Genomic DNA, 21,522 nt, shown 5'->3' on the forward strand with positions numbered 1-21,522 from the left:
AGACAGTGATTAATAGACACTGTTTTTTAAGCTCTTTAACATGGGACTCACTTCACCTTGTTGCAGTCCTAGAGAATCACATACATGTTTTTGTAAGTGCTGGCACTGAGGCAGATAAAAGATTTAAGACTAAAATTAAAATCAGGTGTGATCCAGAAATGAGAAGAGCGATGCAGAGATTCCAATATTACAGATTTAGGATTTCCTTTCTGCGCCAGTGAACTGTGGAAAGGGTGATGAAGAGGGAGATAACTAATAATATCTTTTTGTTATTAAAAAAAATAAGAAAGCAAGAATTAAACTGTACTGTTTAATGTGCATTTTTTTATGCAGAAACCTGTGTCTCTGCACGCTTATGTAGAGCAATGCTTTGATTTATGAGTAGAAAGGAAGCAGTGTGAATGTACCTTCTTCCACAGCCTTATTGCAAACTGCCCACAGGGTTTGCTGCTTTTTGGGTTAAATTTATGGCATCGTAAACCAGAAGGTAAGTAACAAGGTGTTACTGGTTGTAGGTTTCCCCTTGATAACTTTGTACTTGCAATAGCAATGCTTCCAACATGTTGGCTGTGGGATCTGGAATACGATGTCTCTCCAATTGCATACATTAATGCCTGCATTAATATGGATTCTTACATAGATTTACCTTTCAAATGGCTTTTCTTTTTTTCTGTTTAGGTTATGAACTCCGTGTTTAAGACTATTCTGGACTTGACGTATCCAATAACCTCTATGTTTTCGGGAGCAGCTTTTAACAACAGCATCAACAACATCTTCAAAGATAAGCAGATAGAGGTAGGTTGCTTATTCACTTCCTGCACAGTAAGTGATGCCACTGTGTTCTGTTGCAGCAGAAATAGCTTTCTTCCATGCTAATGTGAGATATGGGCCTGTGGGATGACTGAAAACATGTGAAAACTGGGACTGTGGTGTTACATGAATATAGGAAGGAGCCTGTGAGGGTACTGAGGCACTGGCACAGGGTGCCCAGAGAAGCTGTGGCTGCCCCATCCCTGGCAGTGTTCAAGGCCAGGTTGGACACAGGGGCTTGGAGCAAGCTGCTCTAGTGGAAGGTGTCCCTGCCCATGGCAGGGGTTGGAACTGGAGGAGCTTTAAGGTTCCTTCCAACCCAGACTATTCCATGACTCTATCTTTTGGTGGATTTAGAAAACACAAGGAGTAGATTATTTGTAGCTACTTCTTTTCTGTTTGACAAAAGGGTCCTGGTGTCTGAGAGCAGGAGTTAAAATTGTGTCACTAAAGTAGAACTGCTCAGACTGTTTTATTGTCATTATTTTTCGAATCAGGTCTCAGAGACTCCTAAAGTACAGCAGCAGAAGGTCTTGAAGAGTTATCGATGGGTTTGGCTTTCTTTTTACTTTACTTTTTCTGTTTGAAGCTAGAGCGAGTTTTAATGAACAGCCCATTGAAAACTGCAGTAGCATCCAAGTATTTTGGTTCGTGTTTTGCATTGGTGACCTTTCTGCAATTGCTGCATGTGTGGTGTGCCTGAGCTGATGGCCACCCTCAGAATCTCACCTACCCTCCATCCCTCAGAAGTAGCAATTCATAAAGCACATTATCAATGATTGCCTTCCTAGATCACCAAGTCCTGCAATCTTACCTCATTTGCAATTTTAAATAAATTATTCCTGTGCTTGAAATCCTTGTGATGAAAGATTAAGTAGCAAATTAACAGTATATATACTTACAGAAACACAGAGTCCCAGCCTGATCTCTGTTGGAAGGGAATTTAAAGCTCATCCAGTTCCAACCCTTTGCCACGGGCAGGGACACCTTCCACTGGAGCAGCTTGATCCAAGCCCTGTCCAATGCAGCCTTGGTCATTTTCTGCCAAGAAACCAAAGCTTCAAGTATATTTATTAAAAATCATGTAAGATAAATCTACTTCAAATATATTTATTAAAAATAATCTAAAACATTCCCTGCTTAAATGCAAGTATGAAAGTGATTAATCATCACGTGGCTTAAAATAGCATCTTGCTGTGCAGAGTGGGGCTGGGAACAAGCAGGTTTGAGAGTGATAAATCCCTCTGAGGCTGGAATTATTTTTGTTTTGCTGTTGGGCAGCACCAGCCCCGCTCTGTCAGCTCTTTGATCAGGTGTGTCCCTTCCTGAAGCCCTCCAGCTCCTATCTTTGGTTTCAGCAGTGCCTGAGAGGCAAACATGTGATTGTCCGATGACTGAGGCAGCCGAGGAGCTGCCGTGCAAAGCCCCCAGACCTTCTCGGTGGTGGGAAGTGTGGTCTCCTCTTGGGTACCGTGGTGTGAATTGCAGGTGGTACATTGCAGTGTGAGGCTGTAGGATAACACCAAGCAGAGCTTTGAGAGGGAGGGAGTGACAAAATTGAAGAGAATTGCTGAGTTTAGTTGGCCCCAGCTTCCCTTGCTCGCCCCATCACTGCTTTTGATTTCAGCAGTCAGTTTATTGTACTTGCCTTCAAGATGCAACAAATTCCTTCCCTATGATTGTTACAGGTGTAGTTGTGTGATCTTTTCTAACCTTGCAGTCACAGGAATATTTTGTCCAACAGAAATCCAGTTCCAAGGCATGCAGCAGTGTCATGGAACTAGAGACTTGTTTGGATTGGAATGGACCTTAAAACTCATCCAGTTCCAACCCCCTGCCATGGGCAGGGACACGTTCCACTAGAGCAGCTTGCTCCAAGCTCCATCCAACCTGGCTGTGAACATCTTTGTGGGCATGTGCTGATCCTTCAGTCAAAATCCTTCAGGCTGTGCTTGAGGATTTCCTCACGTTGGAAGACTTCCATCAGATAAAGGAGAAATGCTGTGTAGCACTGCAGGGAAGGAGGCAGTTACTCCTCCATTGCAACTCATGTTATCAGTGCAGGGTAACCAGCCATGTCATTAGACAGATGGAAATTGAAAGCTGCCCAAGTGTAAAGGGTGACTTAGAAAGTCACAGAAGCTGAACTCAGAAGCATTCAGCCTTGAGCAGATGTTTTCTTCAAGCATTATTTCAAAGCACCAAACTGCAAACATCCATCTTCTCTCAGTAGCTGGAGTGGTTTTGGAGGGGGGTGAGTAGCAATGATTTCCAACTGAAAATACATATTAATGAGTTAATTATAACCTTACAAACAGGTTGTGTTTGGATGCTTGGCCACAACTACTCCATCCTGGGAGCATCCACAGTGACCAAGGCTGAACCCCAAGATGCTGGGGTGGGCTTTGGCCCTTGTGTCTCTACAGAAGCCTAAAATCAGGAAGCACTGGGCCAGATCCTCCTTTTTACTCCCTGTGCCTGTGAGGTGGCACTCCCGCACGTCTCATGCATGCCCTCATCCCTCTCCTGCAGCAGCAGCACTTACGTTGAACTGTTATTTCTGACATTGAACAGGGGGTTCCATTTTCTCCTCAGTTTGCTCTCCAGCAGCTGGTGGAACGTAGGAGGCTCCCGATTCCCAGCACGCTGGCTGGGGGTAGCCCTGGTTACCAGCCACCCCCGGGGCTGCTGCTGCAGATGTCAGCCAAAGGCGCTCCACCACAAGAGCTCAGCCTGTGCAAGTGCTTCAGGAAAGCACACAGGGATCCAGGGCAGGGATTGAAAACAACTTCATAAGAAACACACTTATTATCCTCTGAAATTACCCATCCTTATGAGAGAGCACCAAGCTCTGGAAATCTTATCCCCCATGCTGGAAGCACAGAATGCTCTTGCAAGTCATCTCAGCTGGAGGCTCAGGTGTGAGGAATCAGAAAATTCTTTTAACAAGCCCTGTTTCAGACTTGAATAATGCTCTGTCCTCAAAAGACATGGAATGATATCTGAGAAACAGAGTTTTCATTACTGTGTGATAGGTCTTACTTTAGTTTCTTTCGTGCACGTGTCTGCATGAATTTGAAAGGAAGAGACTTTTTTCCATGTTCCCCTATTTTTGCTTAGAATATGGTTGATGCACTGAGATCTGCAGTCATCAGAATATCTTTAGCATGGAGAGGCACCCCTAATACTCTCGTAGTCACACTTTATTCATCCGCCTTCCCATGGCATTTATAGCAGATGGGTTGCAATACTTGTGCAGCATCTGTTAGTCCTCCCCAATTCCACCATCTTTGCAGAGCTGCTTAAGAGATTAAACTCACTAGGAAAAAAGCCTTTTTGAATTGAAGAGCACAGAAACTTCCACCAGAGCTGCACTCTGGCCATTGAGGGGGTGCTTCTCAGGTCCTGCTGGCAGCTGGAGTCCAAACCCACGTCTGGTTTGAGTTTAAGGCACATCAGAGCTGTGCTGGAGGAATCCTGGACCCCTTGTCCCATGTACAAAGAGGCTGCATGGGAAGGCAGTTTTACCTCTTCAGTCTTGATCAACTTTGCTGATTGACAGAGATCTCTCAGCTGTTGTTCTCTGGGCATAATCTCCATTTACTCAGGTCCTTCTCCTGCTCTTTGCAGGCTACCCTTTTCACTAGGTGCCATGAAGACTTTCCAGAACTATCCTCTCTGACAAACTCCTGTGCAGCTGGGAGGTCACCTCCCATTCAGTTTTCCACCTAGTGAGATGTGAGTACAGACATGGGTGAAACTCCCTGCCAGGAGCAGGGCTTGTTGGTTTGGCTGTTGAGTCAACTTGTAATGCACTTAGCATGGCCATTCTCTTTGTATATCATCCTTCTTATGTACCACACTCCTCACTGCTCTTTCACCCTGCAGTATCTCAGGCAACCTCTGGGGTCTTCTTGAAGATTAACCTTGCAGGATCCTTTGTTCCTGTAGGGAGTGCTGCAGCTTTGTGTTTTCCTCTTTGGCTCGAGGCACTTTGGGTCTCAGCAGCACCACTCTTGCCTCTGCTGTTGAAATGATCCCTAGCTTCATCACCACAAGGTAGAAATTGAACATTCTTTGGTCAAGAAGCCATGACTCATGTTCTTCCCTCTTTGTTTTGGGCTCAGGCAAGGGAGATGGTGCCTGTTACAGCCTTAGGCTGGGGCTGGGGGGAGCTGAGTAGTTGCGTGCTCTGTGTAGATCAACACCACCGTGAGTGGAAAGAGTAGGGTGAAGTGCAAGAATGGCCACACGGGGTGAGATGCAAGGTGTTTCTAGTTTAGTGCAGTGTCTTCAGGGGAGGCCAAAAGCAGCAGCTAATTACTGACCTAGATAAGAACTGAATATATAAAGGTGAGACTTCCCTTTAAGTTGTCTTCCAGCAGTAAGCAGCCCAGGGATCGTTCTAGAGGAGAGTTACCATCAGACCCCCACACTTCATCTGGAAATATAACAGGTATCAGAAAGCAGATGAACTCCAGTTTGAGTGATGAGGCTTCAGTGCTGCTTGGGATGCTGGACAGTCTTCTGGAACAATTCTTTCTTGCTATTAAAAAGAAAAGAAAGAAGGAGTTTTGCCTGCCTTGGTTCTAATGTTTGCATTTGAAACAAATTTATGAACTCAAGCACAGGGCTGATGGGTTTTCCTCCATCAATGCAGGCATTTGTGTCATAGATACATAGGTTGTTGCTTTGGTTTGTGTTAGAAATGGGCTTTAGTTCAAGTGCAAGGTTACAGCTGTAGAAAAACTGTGACCTCCTCTGTTGCAGGACCTGTGGATTCCTTACTTTGCCATCACAACGGACATCACTGCCTCAGCAATGCGGGTCCACACAGATGGTGAGTGTGCGAGGGCGCCTGAAATGATGCTGCGAGACTTCCTGGGCACCTTTGCTCCTGGAGTTTTCCTTGCCTTTAAATTCACCTTTCCTTTTGTTTTGCCCTTCTCTGTTAACTTGCTGAGCACCAAACTGTGGTTGTCCACAGATAATAAGGAACAGAGCTGCTGAGAAGCAGTGAAATGAGATGCTTTATTCACTGTTTAGAGAGAAAATGGGTCTATTGACACCATTCTGTTCCCTTAAGGGATCCCATTAAGTGCAGGTGTTGGCCATAAATTAGACCCTTTTTAAGATATAAATTCCCATAAATGAAGCCGTTTTCCAAATAAAGAGTCCTATACAAGCAGAGGCTGAGCTAGATTCTTACATGTGTCCAGTCCCCTTTATTTCCCTGATGGAAAACTGTAATGCAGTTCACTGACTGAACAGAGAAAGATCCTAGCTCCTGCTCTGCTGCCAGGACACGGTGACAGCCCTGTGGGACACTTGCTTTTGCCTATTTGGGGTAACTGTGCCATGACTCAGGCTTCAGTGAAGACAGTACAAGCCTCCAGGTGCCCCAGGTATTTTGGGTAGCTGGAGCCTTTGCTGCCAGGTCTCTGATGTTTTGAGCTGGCTCAGCTCCTATCCATTCCTGCAGTTAAATTACTCTGACACTGGGGCTTTGGTGACTGAGGACAACCAAGGGAGCTAAAACAAGCAGAAAAAGGATTAACCTTTCTCAGCGCTTTTGTGTTTCCATTCTGCAGCAGGTTAAGGCAATTGAGGTCAGGAAACTCACCCCATCCAGCTGCTTGTCCCTGGGGAAGTTTAATATAAGGATAGAAATCAACTGGAGAATGGTTATAGATGTCTCCAGAATTCACTGACAGGAGAGGAAGGAAGGCCAGGGTCAGGTTGGAGCAAGCTGCTCTAGTGGAAGGTGTCCCTGGCCATGGCAGGGGCTTGGAACTGAATGAGCTTTAAGGTCCTTTCCAACCCAAACCAGGCTGGGATTCTATGGTAAGTTCCCAGCTGCTGCAAGTTCCCATCTTGGTCTCATCTGTGGGGTATAGCACAAGAAGTCAGCATTTTTCTTGTGTGGGAGTTGCAATTCAACAAAAACTATTGATAATAAACCCGAAATGTGCTAGTATTGACCTGTGCTAAACAGTGGGAGTTAGAATTAAACAGAACTGTTGCATATGTTTAAAAATAGAAGAGAATAAAAAAGATCCATTCCCAGTTTGCTGAAGAGCTGCTGATTGAAGCACCAAGTAGTTGCTTATTGAGAAGTGAGCTAAGGCTGCAGGTCTGACTTGTTTTGGTAATTTAAAGATTCACTTCTCACACAAGACTCTTGGCCTCACTGGAAGTGCAGCATCACCCCAGTTCAGCTGGTGCAGATGCTGAGAGAAATCGCAAAATAAGAACCTTAAAGCTGAATGTTTTACAGGAAACAGATCAATCGTTTCCCCTGATTAAACTTCCTGCTTCTACCAGCTTAAAGGATTATAACTTTCTGCTTTCCAGTGTTATGAGCAGCAGTGTCCTAGGAAGAAATAAGATCTCCACCATGTACTTAACCCAGGTTTTACAAGTGAAAATACTTGGTTATTGCAGAACAGGGAAAACAGACTTTGGGGCTTTTACAGCATCTATTTTTCATATTGAGCTCCTGCTAAACGTCTGAAGTTAGTGGATCCCTGTAGAACATAATAGCTTTAGCTGCCCTTCGAGCTGCTTATTCTTTCTATCCCTTTGTCCCCAGGGAAGCCTTTTCCTTTCCTTATCAGTGTAAGCTCAACAAAGCACTAAAGATGATCCCTGGAGGCTGGCATATGCTGAAATCTCCTTGAAGGCAATAAACATGAGGCATGGGCTTAAAGCTGCAGTTTCTGAGGCCTTTGCCTGATAGGGTGTCTGAATTGTGTGGGGATTTTGGTGTTGGGGTTTTGTGCGGGGGGTTGCCCTAGCCAGGATTATGGTACAGAAAGTAATAAACGGCTTTAATAACTTTCTAACAGTATCTTCAGGAGGGCCTCTGTCTCCTGGTTATTTTCATGAGTGCAAAAGCCTACCCCACCTCTGAATGCTGTTGCCATTCCCTCCCTCTCATTCCTGCAGGCTCTCTGTGGAGATACGTCCGTGCCAGCATGTCCCTCTCTGGGTATATGCCTCCTCTCTGTGACCCGAAGGATGGGCACCTCTTGATGGATGGAGGCTACATCAACAACCTCCCAGGTAGGTGTCCAGGTCAGCTGGGAAGAACGCAGCCATCAACAAAGCCTGCAAACCTTTGTCCCCATATTATTTTCTCAGTCAAGAAAATACTGAGTGTTACCTTTCCACCAGGGCTGTATTTGCTCAAAACACAGAAATGGAAATAACACAAAATAGAAACCCAAAATCTCCATCTGACACTACCTGTGTCTGTAACGAAAAGGAGGAATTGCAGATCACACTTTCCACCTGCACAGACTGGAGAGGGCAAAGGCCACACATGCAAGTGACACTGGGTGGAAAAGACACAATAAACTGAAGCAGCCCAGGGACAGAAATCCAAGTTACAGAAAGATCTGATTTAAATAAATTCCTAAATTAAACATTTAAATTGGCTCCTCAGAGCTGTGGTTTTCCTACGCGTAACTATTCTGGAAACTGCAACTATCTTGGACTCAGGGGGTGTGGAGAAAAATATACAGTGATTCTGTGAGGTATGTGTCCTTCTCTTCCCTCCCTTGGCACTTCCCATATCCAAAGGCTGCAGCTAGTCCTTTTACTGACCTTCAAGTAGGAGGTGTTGCCTCATTTCTCTCTCACTTTCAAATATGATTCTTACTCGTGCATCCCAAAGCTTTTCTTAGACTGAAATCCTCTGTGCTCCTCCGATCCTTCATTACCTCCTATCTGCAGGGTTGACCCAGCACTGCTGACTCTCCTCTTTAAGACCACTTGTTCCTTCTACAGGTCCCTAGATCTTTTGTTCTTGTGAGAAATGTGCTGCACGAGGTAGAATTAATGTGGCTTCAGTGTGTTTTCACATTACACCTTGTGGTGTAACTGTGGACTTGAGCTGTGGGTGTCCCACCTCCTCTGTGCTGCTGTCTTCACATGGGTTCTGGTGACAGTGTGAGAGAGTCAGGTCATCCCACTGATCTGGGGCAAAACATGCCCCAGAAGGGCTATTCTCAGCAGTCCAGCAATGGGAACTCACCTGAGGGTACGCAGGGGCTTGGTCAGTGCGGAGTGGGCAGCACACTGGGATCTCGGCGTTAAAGTGGAGCACGCAGGGCAGGGCAGGAACCTCCCTGAGGGGAGAATGGTCTCTTAGCACAGTTTACTGCAGATATCTGAGTTTTACTCAGATTTACACAGATTACACAGTTTACTACCTATATCTGAGTCTGTTCAGATATAGGTAGGTAGGTCCAATCTCAGGTTATGTACTGCCTTGCAGTGTGTTAGTTCTCTTGCCCAGAGAAGCTGTGGCTGCCCCATCCCTGGCAGTGTTCAAGGCCAAGTTGGGTGGGGTTTGGAGTGACCTGCTCTAGTGGAAAGTGTCCCTTCCCATGGGAGCTTTAAGGTCTTTTCCAACCAAAACCAGTCTGTGACTCTATGTACATAAGCTTTGATTGAGCAGTCCTGGGGTTGCAGCTCTGGTATTGATGTGACCTTCTTTCCACAGCTGATGTTGCACGGTCCACGGGTGCAAAGGTGGTGATTGCCATTGATGTGGGGAGCAGGGATGAGACTGACCTCACCAACTATGGTGACTGCTTGTCTGGCTGGTGGCTGCTCTGGAAGAGGTGGAATCCACTGGCTGAGAAAGTCAAGGTATTACAGGCTACATTAAAATCCAGGTGCTTTATGTACAGAGCAAGAAGCATTCCCTTGTTCTTTCAGGGAGCAAGGCTGGTGACAGAGCTTCATCTGTCTTGGGTTTGAGCTCATACTTGTGGAGGAAGACAGCTGGGCCCAAAGGAAAGGATGGGAGAAGGTAGAGCCCCAGTCTGGAAAGGGAATGTACAATTAATAGAGCCAAAGAAACCTTTTTTTTAGAGGTGCTTTACATTTTGATAAAGTTAGAATTTATTAGCTTTACCAAGAGAAGTAATTTTGTCCAGTTCAGTGTTTCTGTGTGTCTTTGAACTGTTGGTTTAGGGACATCTTTAGCAATAGGCCAGTAGTTAACATCACTGCTGCTGTTGTGGGAGTGTTTGGGGAGGTGGGGCTGGAAGACCCAGACTCTTCTCAGTAGTGCCCAGTGAAATATTACAGATGGCTGTAAGCACATGTGGAAACATGAGATTCCGTCTGAACACCAGAAAACACTTTTTACTGGGAGTGGTGAAACACTGGCCAACCAGGCAGGCTGTAGAGTCAGGCTGTAGAGCCTCCATGTGTGGAGATACTCAAAACTCAGCTGGACATGGTCTTGAACAGCCTGCCTCAGCTGACCCTGCATGAGCCAGAGGGGTTGGGCTGGTTGATCTTGAGAGGTCCCTGACAACCTCAGCCATCCTGTGAAACCTCTGCCATGGTGCTGTAGAGAACATCACTGATTTCTACATGTGTTGAAGGATCACTGTGCCCCTCACCTCAGCACAGGTCTGCCTCTTAAGGTACTGCTATGTCTTGGAATGAAAGACTTGGTTCAACCTTGAGCTGCAGCAGTCTGTTTGAAGGCAATTCCTTTTCTGTTAGTTATGGAGCCTGGGAAGCAGCCGGAGGTGCTGATGTGTGAAGGCTTCATCAGGCTTCTGTGGGAAAACAAACAGATAGATAACTTCATTTGTCCCCAGTGTGAACAGAGACCATGTTCCATGGGGGAATTCTGAGTGGTGTGTGTGGCCCGGTTGGCAGGTGCTGAACATGGCCGAGATCCAGACACGCCTGGCGTACGTGTGCTGCGTGCGGCAGCTGGAGATGGTGAAGAACAGCGACTACTGCGAGTACATCCGCCCACCCATCGACCGCTACGGCACGCTGGACTTCGGCAAGTTCGATGAGATCTGTGTAAGTGCACCCTGGGCAAGGCAGTGCTGCTGCTCCTCAGCTCTGCTGCTTGCTCTGTGGTGCTCGTTAGTGCCCAGGCGCCTGGAGAGCAAGTCACTTGGCACAGAGGGAATAATTGACGCTAAATAATGCTGCAGAATGATTTCATGGCTGTGAGGTTGGATTAACAGCAGGAATCTGGTTGGCAATCTTCATTATGCAATGGCCTGTGAGCGGATGGGTTGCCTCATTCTGTTTCATCACAAGTCTTGCTAAGCTGCTTGGTTAAAACTCTTGGCTGGCTGAGCTGCTTCGGGCAGTTGAGGCTTGTCAGATGGTGTCATTTCTCTCCCTTCATTATGTGGCTTGTTGTTGGATGAAAGATTTGCAGAAGTCTACGGGAGGCTGTGAATCACTGAAGTGGAGGGCTAAAATATCTGGCTCAGTTAACGTTTCAACACTTCTATTAATAAACCACACCATCCACAATTCCTCTGCACCTGATAGCAGGAAAATGGCACCAAGGTCAGTGGAAGGACGTTGTAAAAAGGGTATTACCAGGTTACACATGTCTGGGATTCAGTTCTGTTTGTTTATGTACCAGAAAGCAGCGTGGGAAGAACTGACCCCACATGTGCAGTGAATTGTCTGAGTGACAAAACCATCTCTGCCCAGCTTGTGGTAATGAGAGCAGTTGTAGCCCATTGTCTCTTCTCAAGGAGGTTATTTCACTGTTTCTTTTCATTGTCTGCCTGCTTCTTTCATCTTCGGGTGTTTCTGTAGGGCTTTTGCTCTTCTCCTAGGCTGGATCCCACCCAGTTTTCTTTAACTCCATCTCCTTTATGGATGTAGTGATACTACAATACTCTGGTATATACTGCACAATACCTGATATTCTGGGATTCTGTGAATACTCATTAGGCTGCAGACTGATTTAGAATCATAGAATCATGGGATGGTTTGGCCTGGAGAGGACCTTAAAGCTCCTCCAGCTCCAACCCCTGCCACGGGCAGGGACCCCTTCCACTGGAGCAGCTTGCTCCAAGCCCCTGTGTCCAACCTGGCCTTGAACACTGCCAGGGATGGGGCAGCCACAGCTTCTCTGGGCACCCTGTGCCAGCGCCTCAGCACCCTCACAGGGAAGAGCTTCTGCCTTAAAGAGGGGAGAATTAAGTTAGATATAAGTTTGATATTGATATGGTCTTACAGATTACTAACCAAAACCAGTAATACAGTTAAACCCTGCACATTCACATCTGAGGGAGTCCCTGGGACCAAGCAGCAGCTATTCCAAACCACCAGCTGAGTTCCCGAATATAAATATTTTATCAAGGATATTTGGTGTCTCACAGCTCCTGGGCAAACAGTGGAGCTGAGACTTGGCTGATAAATGCTCCTCTTTTGCTAGATGGAGTGCCCTGGCTGTTTTGACAGTCAGGTCCAGCAGTTCGTCACAGGAACAGATAGTGAAGTGTCAAATCATTGCTCTGTTTCTGTCTAACTTGGTGTCATTAAAGAGATTTGAAGAGGCCAGGGAAATTTTTCTCAGTGGAGTAAAACTTAAGGAAAGTGCAGCTTCTGAAACATGGGACTGAGTGCGCCCTCAGCAAGCTTGCTGATGACACCAAGCTGTGTGGTTCGGTTGATCCGCTGGAGGGAAGGAATGCCATCCAGAGGGACCTTGACACGCTGGTGAGGTGGGCTGATGCCAACCTCATGAAGTTTAACCATGCCAAGTGCAAGGTCCTACACCTGGGTTGGAGCAATCCCAGGCACAGCTACAGGCTGGGCAGAGAAGAGATTCAGAGCAGCCCAAGGAGAAGGACTTGGGGGTGCTGGTCAATGAGAAAATGAACATGAGCCGGCTTCAGTGTGCGCTTGCAGCCCAGAAACCAACCGTATCCTGGGCTGCATCAAAAGGAGCGTGACCAGCAGGTCGAAGGAGGTGATCCTGCCCCTTTACTCTGCTCTCGTGAGACCTCACTTGGAGTATTGTGTGCAGTTCTGGTGTCCTCAACATAAAAAAGACATGGAACTGTTGGAACAAGTCCAGAGGAGGCCACGAGGATGATCAGGGGACTGGAGCACCTCCCATATGAAGACAGGCTGAGAAAGTTGGGGCTGTTCAGCCTGGAGAAGAGAAGGCTGCGTGGAGACCTCATAGCAGCCTTCCAGTATCTGAAGGGGGCCTATAGGGATGCTGGGGAGGGACTCTTCATTAGGGACTGTAGTGATAGGACAAAGGGTAACGGGTCCAAACTTAAACAGGGGAAGTTTAGATTGGATATAAGGAAGAAGTTCTTTACTGTAAGGGTGTTGAGGCACTGGAATGGGTTGCCCAGGGAAGCTGTGAATGCTCCATCCCTGGCAGTGTTCAAGGCCAGGTTGGACGGAGCCTTGGGTGAGATGGTTTAGTGTGAGGTGTCCCTGCCCATGGCAGGGGGGTTGAAAGGTCCTTTCCAACCCTAACTATTCTATGATTCTGTGATTCTATGTCACTGTCTGTGAGCAAGTCCTTGGCACAGGACACTGCAGATACGGAGGGGCAGCACCTCCTGGGGTTTCATTCCCTGCATTGTAGCTAAATAACCATTGTCCACAGGGCAACTTCAAGCTATGCTGACCTTAAAGGAAAGGGCAATCTCCACACTCCTTCATTGTTACAGGTTAGGAAGTAGTAGGGGTTTTAGTTTCAGCTGTATATCTGGATCTCACATGAAATAGAAGTGAGCACCATATAACCATTCAGCATGTTCAGAAGAGCAGCAGTCCCCTTTTCCTGTAGAAACCTCTCTTCTGGATCAGCTTAGAGTGACATCAGCTGCATGTCTCTCCTTTCCCAAAGCTCAGGTTCTCATGGTGATTTTGGATCTGATGTAGCCAGCTGTAGATCTGTCAGGTCCATTTCCTCCTGAGTAATGACATCCACCATGAGCTGAGAAGCTGTGATACATGACAAGAGGTGGATTCTAGCCTGTGTGCCTCCCCTGCTTTGAACCTGGGTCCAAAAATCAGAGGGGAGGCAGCAACAGCTCACCCAAGGCTGCTTCCAGCACTCAGAGTTGCCACGCAAGCCTGAGATACAGTGTGTGCTGCCAGCACTGGAGCTGGAAATAGGATGCAGGACTCCTGTCACCTGCGGCTCCATCTTTTTGATGAGATTTTCAACATCATTTCTGCCATCTTGTTAGAAAGAGAGTAAAATCTTGAGCAATCTGTTCATTTTTCCAGTTGTTCCCATGCAGTGCCTCCCATGCATGTTCCCATGCAGTGCCATATTATTAGAATCCCAGCATGGTTTGTGTTGGAAGGAACCTTAAAGCTCATGATTTTGGGGGTGCTGGGGCACAGACTCCCACCGGCATCCTCCCTGGCTGATGGGTAACTCCCTTCCCATCAGGCTGCTGGGGTTTGTATCCGTGCTCCTTGTCCCCATCCCCTCTTTCGGGTCAAGGGGGGTCTGACTCCTTTTTCCCAATGGCCCTAATTTGGGTTTTGAATATGGACCCCTTCCACTGGAGCAGCTTGCTCCAAGCCCCTGTGTCCAACCTGGCCTTGAGCACTGCCAGGGATGGGGCAGCCACAGCTTCTCTGGGCACCCTGTGCCAGCGCCCCAGCACCCTCACAGGGAAGAGCTTCTGCCTAAGAGCTCAGCTCAGTCTCCCCTCGGGCAGGTTCAAGCCATTCCCCTTGGCCTCTCCCTACAGGCCCTTGTCCCAAGCCCCTCTCCAGGTTTCCTGCAGCCCCTTTAGGCACTGGAGCTGCTCTAAGGTCTCCCCTTCAGGAGCCTTCTCTTCTCCAGGCTGCCCCAGCCCAGCTCTCTCAGCCTGGCTCCAGAGCAGAGCTGCTCCAGCCCTCGCAGCATCTCCATGGCCTCCTCTGGCCTCGCTGTTGTTCCAAGTGCAAGTTAGTTTATACTTTTCAGTTAGAGGAGTGTGGGGGGTTTTGGGTTTGATGATGTCCATGTGCCATTATTTCTGCTCCAGGGAACTGACACTTGCATGTTCCTTGCTGCCTGGCTTAACTTATCACAAGAGATTTTGGGACCAGGTGACCTTCTTTTCTTGGCTCTTCTTGAAATAAGAAGGGAGAAGACACAAATTAATTTGTGTTGTTACCTTTTCCAAAGAGCGAGCAGTACTGGAAGGGTGACATGCGTGTTCTGAGGGTCTCTTTATAAGACATTACTCAGTGAGCAGCCTGCTGGAAGCCACTGCTGTAAAAATAGTTGTGTCAGGCAGCACTTTTCATTGCATCCTGTGTGCCATGAAAGGTCAGGGGAGTGCTTGGACTTAAAATAGCACCTTGTTTGCTAGATCATTCCCTTTATTTCTTAGGCTGAACAGCTCATGTAGCTGAGGCTGGAAGGTAGCAATAGTACATCCTGGCCTTGGGCTAAACATCTGGATTTCCTTCTAATTTGCAGATGATGTGACACAATGTCTTTTTTTAGTTATTAATTTTTTTCCCTGACTCTCTTTTTTCCAGGAGGTGGGATATCAGCATGGGAAAACCGTGTTTAATGTCTGGTGCAGGAGTGGAGTCCTTGACAAGATGCTGAGAGACAGGCAAGAGACTCGCAAGTCCAAAACTGATGTAAGTGTTGGGGTTTAATGCACTATTGATTCACACCGGATTGTGTGCTGCAGAGCAGCTGCCCAGGGGTATGAAAGACAATGACTGATGGCTTCCAGTCTGTATTATGAGCAGGCTTGTATTAGCTAAAACTTGTATTTCAGACGAGAGAAGATACCCGTTTTTCAAACTTCTTCCCTTGAACCACATCCTGCACTTCTCCAGCCATCAGCTACAAGTGGCCAGATTGGGCTCTTGCCACAGCCCAGGCTCTGATGTCTGCCTGTACAGGCCTCAGCAAGTACAATGGGGTCTTGGAAACCCCTTGAACTGATCTGCAATCTGTAGGGCAGCTCTTATGTTGCTATTTCATTCTAAAAGGATCTTCATACCTGGTTTATAACCTGGAACCATTCACAGCACAGGTATCTTTGAAGGAGTCACAGAATTCCAGCCTGGTTTGTGTTGGAAGGGGCCTTAAAGCTCATCCAGTTCCAGCCCCGGCCACGAGCAGGGACCCCTTCCACTGGAGCAGCTTGCTCCAAGCCCCTGTGTCCAACCTGGCCTTGAGCACTGCCAGGGATGGGGCAGCCACAGCTTCTCTGGGCACGCTGTGCCAGCGCCTCAGCACCAAGCAGGATGTTCACCAGTCACCAGCATTTTCTGATACATGTAACTGATGTGTATGTGTTTACATGTGCACTTTTCACTTCTTCACTGTGTGTGTCCGCAGTCCTTGTCACAGAGGACACAAATTGGGATCACTGGCATTGATCTTGGCCATTGTTGGCTTTCAGGATGTGACTCGAATAGTTCTCAGATGCTTCCTTGGCTTAAACCCCCTGCTGGAGAGGTGGTTGTAGCCAAGAGCTAAAACCCTGCAAGGCTGTAGGCTTCTTGCTCTGTTGCTTTTCTTCCTCAGTCCTCTACTAGAAAAGGCTTTTTGAGGAACTGTCATTCAAGGCTCTGCAGCAGCTTGCAGTGCTGTCTTTCATGCCATCCGAGCAGTTAATGACACATTATGATTATGGTAAATCTACAGGCTAGTTGGTGTTGCTGTGTGGTTTTAGTCCCATTAAGATATCTACTCAAAAGTGGGATAAAAATGTCTTGGTTTTACAGTTGAAGGATTGAGGTTGGGCTCTAGTGTTGGGTTTAACTCAGTGAGCTGGCTGAATTTCTTGGTGGGGAAGTTTCACTTGTTTTTATGAAGCAGTTATCACCTTTTTGAGGGCTTGGGTACAACATTGTAATATATTGGCATATTACCCTTACCCACCTTTGAATTCTTCTGATCTAAATCCCAAGTGCCACAAAGGCTTCGTGTTTTACCCAGTAATTCATCTTTATCATCTTCTGCAGCTGGGGAAATGAGCAGTAATATTTTAACTGCTTGCCAAAATGTACCATAACTGTAGTGAGCCTTCACTAAGGACAGTCAATAGAGGTGAAAAATGACGTTGAGGATTTGCAGCTCTTCCAGAGATGGGTGGTAGGACACTTGGCTGGGAGTGAGACAGCATGAGGAAGAGCAGTGCTTGCATATACGGACATTAGCACAGCAATGAGAGGTAGATGACACCCACATCTGAGCTGGTTGCACTTAGACACACATTTGTCACCTCTGTATGGTGTGAGTCACTTGATGAAGTGGAAGTGGCTCCACTGGGATAAGATGAATGGCACCCTCAGCTCCAGCTCCTGTGTGTGTGAAGGGAGCCAAGGGGACTAATGCTGGCGACTTGCTGTCATCAGATGAATCTTACCCAAGCTGCCTGGCAGGGTGAGTGGCTCTGGGAGGATCACAAAGGGACTGAGCTTTGTGGGAAACCAGTTGGACATCCAAGTAGGCTGGGGAGCCCCGAAACTTGTTATTTCTTACTGGGAAGATGACCTGGACTAGGAGGTACTTTAGAATGAGCTGCAGAAGATGAGTCCCAGTCCTGCCACTGACACCTTGTGTTCAGACTAATTGTAAGCTGGTATGTGTTTGATTTTGTGTATTAATAGTCATAAGGAGAAGTCATGGGAAAAAACTCTGTCTCAGAAATGTTTTCATATTCCTATTTCATAGAATCATAGAATGGTTTGGGTTGAAAGGTTCCTTAAAGCTCCTCCAGCTCCAACCCCTGCCACGGGCAGGGACCCCTTCCACTGGAGCAGCTTGCTCCAAGCCCCTGTGTCCAACCTGGCCTTGAGCACTGCCAGGGATGGGGCAGCCACAGCTTCTCTGGGCACCCTGTGCCAGCGCCTCAGCACCCTCACAGGGAAGAGCTTCTGCCTAAGAGCTCAGCTCGGTCTCCCCTCTGGCAGGTTCAAGCCATTCCCCTTGGCCTGTCCCTACAGGTCCTTGTCCCAAGCCCCTCTCCAGCTTTCCTGCAGCCCCTTTAGGCACTGGAGCTGCTCTAAGGTCTCCCCTTCAGGAGCCTTCTCTTCTCCAGGCTGCCCCAGCCCAGCTCTCTCAGCCTCTAATTTCATCCTGTACTTTCTATCACAAGCTGGTAACAAGCTCAAACATACTCATTGCTGTAACAAATGCTTCTTTTAAATAAGACTTTTTTAAATGGTCCATTATGTGAGATACAGAAATTCAGGCTGATATTTCAGTTGAATCACGATGTTACAGTCATGCATCAAGCAGCATGTTTTACATTTGTCACAGTTTACCCTACTTTATAAAACCCAAGGGCCCTTCACCTGCCCTGGATATCAAATATGTCACGTATTCATCGTAGCTGTAGCCTGTCATTGTGTTTCTGTGTGCACTTGGTACCAAGGCAGAAAGTGTTCACTGCTTTTTTCATCTGACTTCTGTTTCAGTAAACTTTAGTTTCAACAGCAAGTTCTGTAGCTCCCACTGGGGTGGCTGTCTCTTTTTTGGTAGTCCATTAGAGGCAGTTAAGTCCTTTAGCTCTGCTGTCTTCCCAGGATAACAGCTGATATTTTTAACTTGCCTTTCATTAGCAAAGGTTTTGATGCTTTATATATTTTAGTTCTTCAGCTATTTCCGGCGCGTTCAGTGTCTGAGTGAGCTGAGCAGTTTCTTATCATCTTGTTTCCATGTTGTAAGCGTGGAATTTTTACCTGAAACCTCCAGTATTTAATCACTGAGATGCTTTTCCTTTGCTTTCATCATTCAGTCCCTTTTATCTTGTCTCCAAAATGCAAATGCTGAAGACACAAGCAACAGGAACCTTACATAAACTTCACTTGAACGGCCCTTACTCTGCCCCAGAACAGAATAATTCAGTGCTGTTAATTGGATCTCCTTGGGGAGGTTTTGACTATTGAAGTGTTATTCATAGTCAAAGTTAAATATAATCCAGCAGACTACAGTAGGAACTGTCTTCTCTAATTTGTTTAATAAAGATGGTACCAAAGAGGATAGTTTCGGCCTTGGAAAAAGAAAATAGGAGCAGAAAGGATTTGGAGTAGGTTTCAAATGAATTTGAGACACTTCTTTGCCTGGTGTTAACTGATGGAGTGTGGTTTAGTCCTTAAAAGTAGTAAGAGGCAGGGCTTAAACACTGAATTCCTGTTGGCAAAGCATCAGATGAGTGTGGGAAGGCACCTGGTTTCCCAGGAGTTGTTCCAGTCTCAGTGCTGAGACTTTGGGGTGCAGCTGCCTCATCCTCCAGCTGGCCTACGTGGGGGTCATCTGTGTGACAGTGACGGATGCTTCCATGGGTATGGTCACACTTGGGATTCCTTCCTACCCATGTGAGCTGGTGGTGGTTCTCCTGAATCACCTTTTGGTGATGGTGGCTGCAGGATTTGTTCAGCTGTTCAGGTAGTTCCTTGGACTCCCATCCCCTCCAAAGCTGGTCCCTGTCTGCTCCCTGCTCCCAGGACAGCTCAGGCATGTGTCTGCCTGAGTCCTCTGTGCAGTTCCTTTGTCTGCTCGGTAAGAGTCCACGTTTCTAGAGCCACAGCCTGGCACGGTGCTGTGTCTCTTGGTGGCCACAGTTTGCACATATCCCTCAGTCTTATGGCACAAAATGAAGATGCCTTTTTCCCTGTCCTGGGGAACAACCTTCCGCAAACACCTCACTGGGACCATTCAGGTTGGATGTTCAATATGAGACAGGCCTGACTCACCCTCTTGGTGATACCTTAATGGTCACACTGAGCTTCCTGACTTCTTTATGTTCTAAAGTGTGTCCTGAGCTACTGCTGTTTCATTCCATACAGGTATGTTTAATTCCCTCTGGGCTTTTCTCTGTTCCCTGCTCCCCACCAGATGTTTGTCCTGGATCCACACCTTGCTGTAGTTGTACTAAATCACATCAAAAGTTAGTTATGGATTAAAGGTCAACTGAGAGCAATCTGCTGCAGCTGTAATGGGCTTCTGCTGTGACCCCCACGGAGGCTACATGATTCATAGTGTCAGTGCTCTTGCCAGAAGAGCAAAGAATTACTCATAAAACCCCTCTGTAAGCAAACTGCCCTGTCAGGTGGAAGCACATGAGCAGGTCTAGGTGTTTAGAAAAATGACTGTCACAGCAGTTCCTGGCAGCCTGGTGTCAATGACATAGAATCAGCCTGGTTTGGGTTGGAAGGGACCTTAAAGCTCCTCCAGCTCCAACTCCTGCCACAGGCAGGGACCCCTTCCACTGGAGCAGCTTGCTCCAAGCCCCTGTGTCCAACCTGGCCTTGAACACTGCCAGGGATGGGGCAGCCACAGCTTCTCTGGGCACCCTGTGCCAGCGCCTCAGCACCCTCACAGGGAAGAGCTTCTGCCTAAGAGCTCAGCTCATTCTCCCCTCTGGCAGGTTCAAGCCATTCCCCTTGGCCTGTCCCTACATGCCCTTGTCCCAAGCCCCTCTCCAGCTTTCCTGCAGCCCCTTTAGGCACTGGAGCTGCTCTAAGGTCTCCCCTTCAGGAGCCTTCTCTTCTCCAGGCTGCCCCAGCCCAGCTCTCTCAGCCTGGCTCCAGAGCAGAGCTGCTCCAGCCCTCGCAGCATCTCCATGGCCTCCTCTGCACTCGCTCCAGCAGCTCCACGTCCCACGTCCCTCTTGTGCTGCTGCCCCAGAGCTGGATCAGGAGTGCAGGGGGGGTCTCCCCAGAGCACAGCAGAGGGGCAGGATCCCCTCCCTGAGCTGCTGCTCACACTCTGGGGGTGCAGCCCAGCACATGGGGCGGTTCTGGGCTCAGGTGCATACTGAAGCCGGGTCATGGGGAGGTTCTCATCAGTAACATGTTGTTGTACTAATTAAAATCACTGGGTTTAAAGAAAGGTGAGAGTTGTTCAGGTTTCCATCCTGTGACTTTGTCCCTGGCCCTGCAGGGGCAGGTAGGGCTGCTCAGGGCATGGCACATGGGATGACCAAAATGGTCTTAAATGCTAAAGTTGTGTATTGTTAGAGGAGAAATGGAGCAAGCAGTTTCTCAAAATAGAGAACACTGAACGCACTGCTCAGGTGAGACAGAGTGAAAATAGTAAGGGTTTGTCGAAAGGAGGAACTAAAGTGGGAAATACCTCTCCTTGCAGGAGGAGCACATGCCTCAGGCTCATCACTGCAGCACTGCCAGCTGCACATCTTGCTGGGGTCCCTGGGTGGGTTCTGCTCACCCCAGTGCTCAGCTGCTCCCATTGGTCCATGCAGCCTCTCAGAGCATCTTTGCAGGGTGGACCGTGTGCAGGGTCTGACCTGAGCCCTCCTCCTTCTCCCAAAGGAAGGCAAAAGGTCCCTGGGCTGCACATGGCCCAGCCAGTGCCTCTTGTGGTGACAGACAAGTCCGACGAGCACTGTCTGTGCTGAACCAGAGCCTCCAGTTCTTGTCTTCATGATCTTTTCTATAGTTTGCTGAATTTTCAGTAAGACTTGTTGTTGCTTGGATGGAGAAGGAGCCATTAGAGGTTGTCCCACTGTTCACACTTGGGAATCCCATCTCTGCCACCAGGAGAGTTGTTCCAGGAATTACTCACTGATGAGTAATGGCTCTTGCGGGGGCAACTGGAGAATTCGTGTGTCTGGAGCTTTGTCTGTGCAGTATCATGTTCATGCAGCCCTGACTTGTTTGCGTTTCCATGTGTGTTTGTTACCATACCTAAGCCCTGCCCCTGTCTTCCAGAACGTGACCTGTCCCACCACCTCCTTCACGGACCTGGCAGAAATCGTGTCCCGGATCGAGCCCGTGAAGGCACCGGTGGCAGATGGTGAGTGGGGTGATCCCAGCGGTGCTGCGGGAGGGCAGGGGTGGATGCTCCCCCCCCTGTGTGCCACCTCTGGCTGCTTCATGGCCCCAGGCTCTAAGCAGTGGTGGTTCAGGGCTCTCTGCAGCTCCAGGCACTGCGGGGCACAGGCAGCAGAGCGC

The 21,522-nt window shown here is 47.8% G+C and overlaps 1 protein-coding gene across 1 annotated transcript in view; it reads left to right on the forward strand.

The window, feature by feature from the left end:
- PNPLA7 (patatin like phospholipase domain containing 7) overlaps nt 1-21,522 on the forward strand; it is a 124,638-nt gene that overhangs the window by 96,528 nt on the left and 6,588 nt on the right. The window contains exons 28-34 of the mRNA XM_061377964.1: nt 679-795; nt 5,581-5,650; nt 7,759-7,875; nt 9,320-9,468; nt 10,498-10,650; nt 15,118-15,225; nt 21,280-21,364. Coding sequence (XP_061233948.1) covers nt 679-795; nt 5,581-5,650; nt 7,759-7,875; nt 9,320-9,468; nt 10,498-10,650; nt 15,118-15,225; nt 21,280-21,364 — 799 coding nt within the window. The remainder of the gene's footprint in view (nt 1-678; nt 796-5,580; nt 5,651-7,758; nt 7,876-9,319; nt 9,469-10,497; nt 10,651-15,117; nt 15,226-21,279; nt 21,365-21,522) is intronic.

This window comes from Neopsephotus bourkii, unplaced genomic scaffold (assembly GCF_033783945.1).
Source record: "Neopsephotus bourkii isolate Nb327-2 ecotype Australia unplaced genomic scaffold, CSIRO-AGI_Nbou_v1 NB_1761, whole genome shotgun sequence".
NCBI classification, from domain to species: domain Eukaryota; kingdom Metazoa; phylum Chordata; class Aves; order Psittaciformes; family Psittacidae; genus Neopsephotus; species Neopsephotus bourkii.